The sequence below is a fragment of the Capsicum annuum genome, chromosome 7 (assembly GCF_002878395.1).
Source record: "Capsicum annuum cultivar UCD-10X-F1 chromosome 7, UCD10Xv1.1, whole genome shotgun sequence".
Taxonomy (NCBI): domain Eukaryota; kingdom Viridiplantae; phylum Streptophyta; class Magnoliopsida; order Solanales; family Solanaceae; genus Capsicum; species Capsicum annuum.
The window spans coordinates 218,467,654-218,478,028 of NC_061117.1; the positions used below are offsets into that span (position 1 = coordinate 218,467,654).

Sequence of the window (10,375 nt, forward strand, 5' to 3'; positions counted from 1 at the left end):
AAATTTATAGGAGTATGTAAAACAAATATTTGATTGGAATTCATAAAATGAAATGGCCCGATGCTAAAAATTGAAAACCATTATGATTGAATTTGCATTCATAGAGATTAAATTTTAGATTCGCAATATATGACCTTGAGATCATTTTCTTTGTATTTTCCCTAGTTATAGGGACATGGTTTGTCACAACACTCTTTGCTATATTCTTGGCGTATGCTTTTACTCCCTTTGGTCCAAAATAAATGAATTGTTGAACTACCTAATTCATGATATCAAGCTTGCCGCGTCTAGATAGATATAGCATCTATCGGACACTTCTCACCCTGTCTTCTAAAAACAACCATTGTTAACGAACCAAACAATCCATTCATCCACCAATACATCGCGAACAACCACAAGATAACTTTTCCCCAAATGTACGAGAGCCAATAAAACCTATGAACAATTGAACATAAAATAACAACTTAACAGCATATTCAGTGTAGTCCCACAAAGTAAGGTCGAGAGAGGATAGAGTACACGCAGAATACAAACATGTAAGACATTTACATAGAGTATGCTAAAAATGTGTGAATTTGACCAACTTATACATCGTGTATGTTTGAAGGTATCAGAAGAAATGAACTTAACATATCACACAGAAGAAGCAACATTATTCCTTCATATGAATAACTCTGCAGCTTGATTGATATCTTCACTTTCTCATGAAATCAATACCTTTTCGTATTCTACGCAGCATATTTCTACTTTGGCTTCAATTTCAGGGCAGCGCTGCACGTATAAGCAAAGTTTTTAATCTCAAGTAAATGCGAATGAAAAAGTTTAGAGCAATTGAGAATGAGCATAACTAGCATTAAAGGGAGTAATGTACCTATTGATGCAGTAACGCTTTCCAGTAGGCGGAGGGCCATCATCAAATACATGCCCAAGATGAGCATCGCAACCTGCACAGAGAACTTCTTGACGAGGCATGAAAATGATAGACAAGTCCATCTTTGACTTCACATTGTTGCCTATGGGCTGGTAGTAAGAGGGCCACCCGGTTCCACTATCAAATTTGGTAGAAGATCTGCAACAAGCAATATTGAATTCCAGATTTCACATGGTAACAAAAGTAATGGTTGAGCAATAATCAAATGCAAGGAGAATGCGTACTCAAATAAAGGAGTATCGCAGCAGATGCAGTGATATGTTCCGGGGGTCTTAGTGTTCCAGTACTCCCTGAAAATCAAAACAACAAAGAGATCGGTAAAACAGACAGCGAAAAAAAATTTATAGCACCGTGTTTACTATCCCAACGAATGGGCACTAAGAAGCAATGGGATTACATCTCATACATAAGCAATGCAATCATGGTACATCCTTTAATATAATATGAACTACAATTTGATAAAGTTAGAATCTTGTTTGTACACACAATGTTTAATTTAGACCTTCCAGTTAACCACATCATTTTTGTGGCAATGATCATTGGGCATTGAGAGTTGAATTCTATGCTGAACTCGTGGTTGAGATCACTTTGGGGAAGATTCTCAAAATTAGCATAGACTACAAGGGATAATCTAGTTCCTGATTCCTGCTTTAAGGAAGACTACAAAACACATAACTCAATATGCTGACTCCAAAGTCCAAACCCTTGTCGTCTTCTCCTCAAAATGTGTAAATAACAAGCAAGAGGAAAAAGAGAGCAAAATTAAGTATGTTTAGTGGTCCAGTATTCAACACAGATTATTGCAAGACAATAGGAAATGAGAAGGTTTTAGAGTCTAGTGGGTTTGTGAAAGATCTAATAGGCATTGTGATAGTTGTCGCAGGCAGCTGAAACTGGAATACCAAGATTGTTGTAGAAATTTTAAATATCTGATCAGACCAAATATATACTTCCCTCTAAATACTTCTCCTTCTTTTTCCGTTCTGGTGTTTAGAAGTCTTAAGTCTACTGTTTCCCCTTAATAGTAGGTTTTACAAATGGAAACCTTCAACAACAAAAAGAATCTGCCGCAAAAATAAAATCTACACCCCAAATCATCAATCTTTTTCTTCTAAAATCCAATTCCTAGTATTTGATCAATCCGCAACACAATGGTAAGCATCAGAATATTAATTGCCAATATTCGAAGATTGTTTCTTGAAAGAACATCCTAGTATTATTGAACTCTACTGACAAGAAAAAGACAGAAGATCCACTCCAGCGAAAAAGAAGAGATGAATGGAAAAAGATCATACCCAGTGAATGCCCGTTCTGTACCCTTTTGCCGTGTAATGTAAAATTGTTCATTTGTTAGCTGCTTCTTCCACTCCTCATCGCTTATAGAGCTATAATCTATTTGACTGGACCCTGCACAATGATGATCATTTTTTATTTCATGGTAAGATGATTCATATCTCCGAGAGCTCCATGCTTTAACTATTTCGGCAACATCCATAAGATGAATGGACAAAACTGTTTTCCAAGGCTTATTTTATGCCAAACCATTTGGAGACTACATAAAATCCAATCAGCCTAAGGGGTCCCTTAATCTTAGTACAATCAAGTTCTATTAATCTCAGTACCACAAAGTTCTACAATTTGAATATTTTCATGTTAGTGTGGCATTCCAACTGCTAATTCTGGCACAAAATTTTCATTTTCCAATTCCAAAATTCTGTTATAACGTTTCTTGAATATTCCACCGAGTAGTTGCTACTTTCACCAGCATGAGTACAGGTTGTTTTTCAATTTCCAAAATAACTTGTTGCAAATTTTGTTTATCTTACTTTCCTTTTTAGTCCATTTAAAAAAAATGTCTCTTTCATTTTTTAGCAACTCTTAATACTAACTTTTCACACCACAGGATAAAAAAGCATTTTGGATCGGCCCAGGATTAAGTGGGGTAGCTTGACTTTGGCCGGTGCTTTGGAGATAGGGGAGAAGTTGATGACTATGGGGGCTTGGGAGAGTAGAGGGGATGCGGATAGTATGTGGAGACGACTGCTAGTGGCATCAGGAAGACAGCTAGAGAGGTGTCGAGTGTCTCGAGCACCGGGTGGAATGGTGGTGGCACGAAGAAGTTAAAAGGAAGGTGGAGACTAAGAAGGTGGTCTATGCAAAGTTGGTTGAGAGCAAGGAAGACAAAGAAAAATCGACGAATAGGGATGAGTATAAGTTAGCTGGGAAAATGGCTAAGTTAGTAGTTACGGCGGCTAAGACAACAGCTTTCGAGAGCTTATATGCGGCTTTAGAGGAGAAAGACAGGGATAAGAAGTTGTATAGGCTTGCCAAGTCTAGGGAGCAGAGAGCTCGTGACCTTAACCAAGTGAAGTCCATCAAGGGAAGGATAGCAAAGTGTAGATATGTCTTCATTAGGAAGAGGTGACGGGACTTTTAAATGATGAGGGGGACAAAGGGTTCGTGCTGGGGGACTTGAAGCACTCAGAGAGGTGTCATTATGGTTATTGTAGGCGTATCAAGTTTGAAGAGGTCAAGGGTGCTATTTGTAAGATGCGTAGGGGTAGGGCAACTAGGTCAGATGAGAACCGATGGGTTGTTGGAAGAGCATTTGTGGGGTAGGTATGGAGTGGCTGATATGGTTGTTTAACATCATTTTTAGGGCGGTAAAGATGTCCGAAGCTTGGAGATCGAGTACGATGATTTCATTATATAAGAACAAGGGGAACATTAAGAGGTGCAACAACTATAAGGATATTAAGTTGTTGAGTCAAACTATTAAGGTTTGGGAAAGGGTGGTAGAGTTGAGGTTGAGAAGGATCGTGACTATCTTCGAGAATCAGTTTGGTTTCATGCCAGGTCGCTCAACTACTGAGGTCATTCACCTCGTAAGGAGATTAGTGGAGCAGTTTAGGGAGAGGAAAAAGGACTTACTCAGAGTGTTCATCTCGAGAAGGCGTACGACAAAGTCCCCAAGGAGATTCTGTGGAGGTGCTTAGAGGATGGAGGTGTATCTGTGGCATACACTAGGTAGATTCAGGACATCTACGATAGAGCAAAGACGCGTATGAGGATGGTAGGAGAAGATTCAAAGCACTTTCCCGTTTTAAGAGGGTTGCACTAGGGATCGACTTTTAGCCCCTTTTTATTTACCTTGGTGATAGATGTTTTGACACTGCATATTCAAGGGAAGGTGTCTTGGTGTATGATATTTGCTGATGATGTTGTATTAATTGACGAGACCCAGAGAGGAGTTAATGATAAGTTAGAGGTTTGGAGATAGACCTTAGAGTCTTAAAAGGGTGTAGGCTGACTTGATAGTAAAGTTGTATTCTCAGGTCATTCGGAAAGGGATGATAGTTTCAAGTATCTTGGGTCTATGATTCAGGGGAATGGAGAGATTGACGAGAATGTCATACTAATCATATTGGTGCAAGGTGGTTGAAATAGAGACTCACCTCGGGAGTCTTGTGTAATGAGAAAGAGCCTTCTAAGCTTAAAGATAAGTTCTACAGAGTGGCAGTCCGACCAGCTATGTTCTATGGAGCAGAGTGTTGGCCAATTAAGAACTCCCACATCCAAAAGTTGAAGGTGGCAGATGTGAAGATGTTGAGATGGATGTGTGGACTTACCAGGATTAGATACGGTCAGAAATGAGATTATTCAAGAGAAGGTGGGCTTTGGTGGAAGACAAGATACGGGAAGTGAGGTTGTGATGGTTCAGGCATGTGATGAAGAGGTGCACGGATGCTCCAGTACGAAGGTGTGAGAGACTGGCTATGGATGGTTTTAAGCGGGGTAGAGGTAGGTCGAAGATGTATTGGAGAGAGGTGATTGGGCATGATATGGAGTAGTTACAGCTTACGGAGGACATGACCTTTGATAGAAAGTTGTGGAGGACGCGAATTAAAATAGAGGGTTAGTGGGTAAAAGTGAGTTCTTACTAGCAGGGAAGGGTGCTTTGTATGTGCCTTGCAATTTCTTGTTCGTGGTGCTTTGGTGATGTTTGTGATTTCGAATAGTTAGTTTATAGTATTACTCTGTGGGTGTTGTTTCTTTTAGTATCTAGTGGTGTGTTATCCCCATCTTGTTGTTTGTTTTTATGTCTTTTGTTTGTTATACTGTTATTTGTCCGTCGAAAAGAACTTCTCTACTTCATCTGTGCAGTGGTATGGACTGTGTGCACTTTATCCTCCCAAACCCCAATTTGTGGGAATACACCGGATATGTTGTTGTTGTTGTGTCAAATCATTTTTCAACCAATATCTACTCTTTTTTTTATTACCCTGGTGTCTGGTTCAACTTGTGCGCACCTCGACTAAATCCACGAGATACCTGCCACCTGCCACCTGCCACCTGCCACCTCCCACCCGTAACAAGTACCAAGTAACTTTATCCACCAAGGCTAGAACAGATGGAAAGAAATCACTTAGTGTTTGTCTCTGTTGGAAATTAAACTTGAGAACTCGTGATGTCTATACCACTTCATTCAACCACTAGGCCACACCAACCAATATTCATTCTTTCCCCATAAAAATATGAAAAATGGGATATTCTATAAGCAGTGGCATGCAAATATGAAAAATGGGATATTCTATAAGCTAATTGTTGCAAACTATGAGAGAATAAATCAGACAACAACGAAAATAGTACTAAAACCATAATATTACTATATGATTTGGTTAATTGACCTACATATAAAACCTAATATTAAAAAGCATAAAACTAAAATCATCCCTAAACAAAACTCTTTAAACGACTACATTTTTGTGACAAATCCTAACAGTGGGGTGGGGCAATGCTGGTTGAATCTTAACCCGCAAAATTTCAACCCGGCCCATCACATTGTCATTCCTACCTATCATCTATCATAAGTAGAACAACAACAACAACAACATCACAAAGAGCGTACACAAAGACCCTCGGAAACAGTCCAAAAAAGAATAACAGAAATACAGGAAATAACAGCTAGTAACACAACATTAACTACTGAAGCAATACTAGCACTACTAGTATAGAAGGATAATAACAAGACAACACACTGCTACCTCACAACCTCCTATCCTAATCTGCATCCTCCACAACCTCCTATCTAAAAATTTGCATAGGCTATATTTCAAAAGAACTTGCTATATATGATAAAAACTGAAGACTGATTGTTTAGTATTACAAACCTTGAGCACTATCTTGTTTCGAAGAAGAAGCTGAAGAGCCCATCGCACGAATTGATACTGAAATTCTGTTATTGGTTCCTCCAAAAGTTAGCGAAGACAACGGTTTGCTGTTAAATCCAAAATGGGATTTTGATGAAAACTTCAAAGCTGAGCTAAAGGAGGAGCTTGGTATGGTCCAAGAAGCCATGGACAATATACCAGAAAAATTGATTCTTGAATATGAAAAAAAATAAATTGCTGGCATTTTCTATTCATAGAGGAGATGTTCCCATGCTACGCAAGTCCAAGGAAAGATAATGGCTTCATCATCTTAAGCCGTTAAAGCTGTTGACCATTCTTTTTCTAAAGTATTTTAATTTAAGCTAATTTAACTAGTCTTTTAAGTCCATTCAAATACCCTTCATGTAATATTAAATTGTGTGATTATTTTAAATAAATTGCAAAAAAAAAATTTTAAATGTAGGTATTTATTTTATGTACATTTTAAAATTTATAACTTTTTTTATTTTTTTTAGCAATAACATGGTGAGTTAGATAATTGTCATATTTTCTAATGACTGTTTTTTCTTCGTGACCATGAAACAAATCGATGGCAATAAAGTAGTTAACAAAGCTTCACATTTGCATAATACCTATGGTTATCGTGATGTGATCACAATGACGATCTATCTAATGTTGGGATGTCAAATTATTTTTACATCATCAATCATTATCTCTATTTTTTTTTATTTTTTTGAAAAAAATGCTCTTGAATGAGAGTACATGTTCATTTATCTATTTTATATCTTCTACGGTATAGTCCTCCAAAAATAGCCATTTTATCTCTACAAAGTAAAAAATAAAATTAACCTTAATTATATCCTCCCACCAATTGTGAAATTTCAGGTAATGTTGTTATTTTTTTTTTATTTTCCCATCAGGTGTTTGGTAAGTATCTGGTGTTCGGTATCCGCATAAGAGCTTGACTAATTCGAATTCGCACCGTATAGGACCCCATTCAGAGAATAGCACGCTCCCTATCAAAAATTTTTTCATATTCAAGTCTCGAACTCGAGACCTCTGATTAATGAAGTTGTCTAGCTAAAAAATTAAATTTAGACCATGACCATCAAACTAGTAAGGGACAACTTTAGACCATGAACTTGCGCATAGGTGAATGTGCCTTCTATTGACTAGTGATGTTCTTTCAGTTAGCCGAAATAAAGGCCCATCTCTATCCACGTTAACTAATGAAGTTCCAATGGTAAGCGTTTGGTATCACAATTTTTTCGCTTTTTCCTCGAAAATTATTTTATGAAAATAGTAGTATTTAGTTATAAGAATTATTTTCACCTTAACGAAATCTTGAAATAGTGAAAATTGTTATAAGTGTATTTGCATTATAGTAAATGTTTATCAAGATCTACTTTGATACGGAAGTGTATTTGCATTATAGTAAATGTCTATCAAGATCTACTTTGATACTCCTTCCGTTTTTCAATAAGTGAATTGTTAGAGTTATTTCAGTGTTTCAAAATAAGTGAATGATTCACAATTCAAGGTAAATGTTGGAATTTTTTTTCAAATTTACTCTCCATTAAATGTGCATTGGGACTAATGTATCATGTGTCTTTGATTTTTGAAGACGGTAAAAATGGAAAAACATGATAAATTTATATCTTTATTTTTTTTCTTAATATGTGTGCCAAAATCCAACAATTAACTTATTGTGGAATGGAGGGAGTATCTATTAGGATTTGAAGCATCCGTCTTTTACTCAGACTAGGAGTAAATTTTTCCTATAAATAGAGGGGTTTTGTTCATTGCATTGACAATCTTATGATCTCTCGTCCCTTAAGAGAAAAAATAAGAATTACTCTCTCTATTCTTCTTTTTTATTCTTTCTTCTTTTATAACACGTTATCAGCACGAGACTCTGACAAACAAGGTGAGATTATAAATCTGAAGGATTTCAAGGTTAGAAATTCTTTATGTTATCTTTCTTTTGCTACTATTAATATAATTATTATTGGATTTGAGAAAAAATAATTGGTTTGGAACCATTTATATTTTAAATTTATTCCTAAAAAATAATATTATCAAAAAGGATGATAATATGTTGGGTTCAAGTCTCATCGATTCATGCCTAAGACGCATTTATACGGATAAAATGTTGAGTTTGAATCTCAATACACCATATTGATGATATTATGATGGCTAAGACAAAATAATGGGTGTTTAATGAAAAGTCATGAAATTCGTCCCATTGAATATGCTCTATTCCATGAAGTGAATGTGGTAGCAATATATGATAAGTCTGAAATATGACAACTTACTTCATTCTTGAGGTATATTTGGTAGCAGTGCATAATATGTCTGAAAGAAGACAAGTGATTAAATGCACGAATATACGCGTGGAGGGATAATATGATAATGATCATCAAAAGTGATGATATTTTCACACGCTTATATGATTATAAGATATACTAGAGAAGTTCCCTACATCATATATATGCCTCGATTTGCTTCTGAAGTAGCAAAATCTTGAAAGAGGTTATAAGCTATCATAATTTGATAGGCTTAAGGCACGATTATATTCCATTCCTGGGGAACGAGAAACTTATTAATGCAAACATGCACTTGATTGTGATTGTATCATAGCTCACCTCCCAAAGAGGTTGAATAATTTTAAAATCTACTTCTGAAATAGTAAATCTGAAATTTATTCATGTAATATTAAATCTGAAATTTACTAAAGAAAAAGTACATGTCATGATAAACTTGAAGTTTACTAGAATAAAAGTTCATAAATTGATATGAACGATTGTGACATCTCGAAGATGTTCATGTATTGAAGATCTAGAAGATTCTTCAAGAATTGTTTATATCGTTTGTTCTCATAATAAGTTGATTGGACCAACTAATATTGGGATTGTATCCCTTCAAAATCTAAAAAGAATAAAAGGTGAATAAGGGCTCGTTCACCTATCATGTGATATGTTGAAAAGATGCATCAATAAGATGATCACATGTACATTCATGGTCAACTTGCGTTTGACATTCATAAAGTTACTTGTTCAATATAAATTGAGCATAATTTTCAGATTGTGCAATCAAGAAAATTATCTTGATGATGATGGTTTGACATTGAATGCCTTTGATAAATAGCTAAACCATCGCTAATGAGAACAAAGCTTCATGTGTTGGTCTGAAATATGATATGTTGCATATAATAACACTTGTATGCATTAGACTAATATATTATGATTATTCCTTCCCTCTCAATTGGTTCAAGATCGGGAACCAATTATTCCATCTAGTAATTTTGATGTGCGGTATACGATTAATAAATATACTATAATGCACAATGATGGATTCCTCAAAGAAGTAGAGGATGTATGTTAGTTTTCCTAACATAAGGGGGAGATTATAAGCGTTATGAAATATGTTAGGAATTATCAGCATATCCTCATTCAAAAGATAATTCAAGTCAAATGCTGAAAGCATCTCATATTAAGCGCAAGTGCTCTTGTTTTGTGTTCCTAAAGGACAAAGTCTATGCATGCGTGAAGCGTGGTAGACTGATCGGTTCCAAATGAAATAGTCCTTGAAAAATAAGGAGCAAACAATCATAATAAGAAGACAATAAGCTCTTGAGAGCCTACGACATAACACTTCATGAAACCTTATGAGAGGTTCATGTACCTGAAAATAATAAAGTGATGAGATCTCAAAATGTTATGTCGCATTGTGAACCGATACGAAATGATATATCATCAATATCTTCGACACAATATTGGCACAATATTGTGAAAGATTACGAGGATCTGAATTCTACGTTTATTTAAGCATGCTGACGCAGAAACATTTATCAAGTGACATGAAAGGATGTATCTTGGTAAGTATAAAACTTATTTGATTTGCAGTCCAGATATTTGAAGATGTCACTCATGAAGTGTTGAATATTGTCACTTGACAAAACTTATGTGAAAACTTTTAAGGATTCAAACTGCTTGAAGCATATAAAAGTTTCTGGAAAACTTATTTATAATCCTTATAATGTATAAGCTTATTGCTTGAACATTATTGGAACTCTTGGAGAGTTTTCAAAGCAATAGATTATTTGCTGAAATTCAAAATATATCGAATTGGATTGGTTATGAAGTACCATATCTTAGTGTCATTGATGCACTCATGTACCTTGCAAATATTACAAGGCCTATAGCATTTTCAGTCAATTTGTTAGCAAGGTATATTTCTGCTCCTACTATGAGACATCAAAATGGGATAAAAT

The 10,375-nt window shown here is 35.7% G+C and overlaps 1 protein-coding gene across 1 annotated transcript; it reads right to left on the reverse strand.

Annotated features, from left to right (window-relative positions):
• Positions 1-527: 527 nt before the first annotated feature.
• On the reverse strand, positions 528-6,308 carry LOC107878558 (peptide methionine sulfoxide reductase B1, chloroplastic; the record flags this gene model as incomplete). Its single annotated transcript, XM_016725581.2, is given in 5 exon segments — positions 528-771; positions 872-1,069; positions 1,156-1,221; positions 2,227-2,338; positions 6,103-6,308. Coding segments are annotated over 5 exon segments (610 nt in total), but the record flags the coding sequence as incomplete, so codon positions are not given.
• Positions 6,309-10,375: the final 4,067 nt, after the last annotated feature.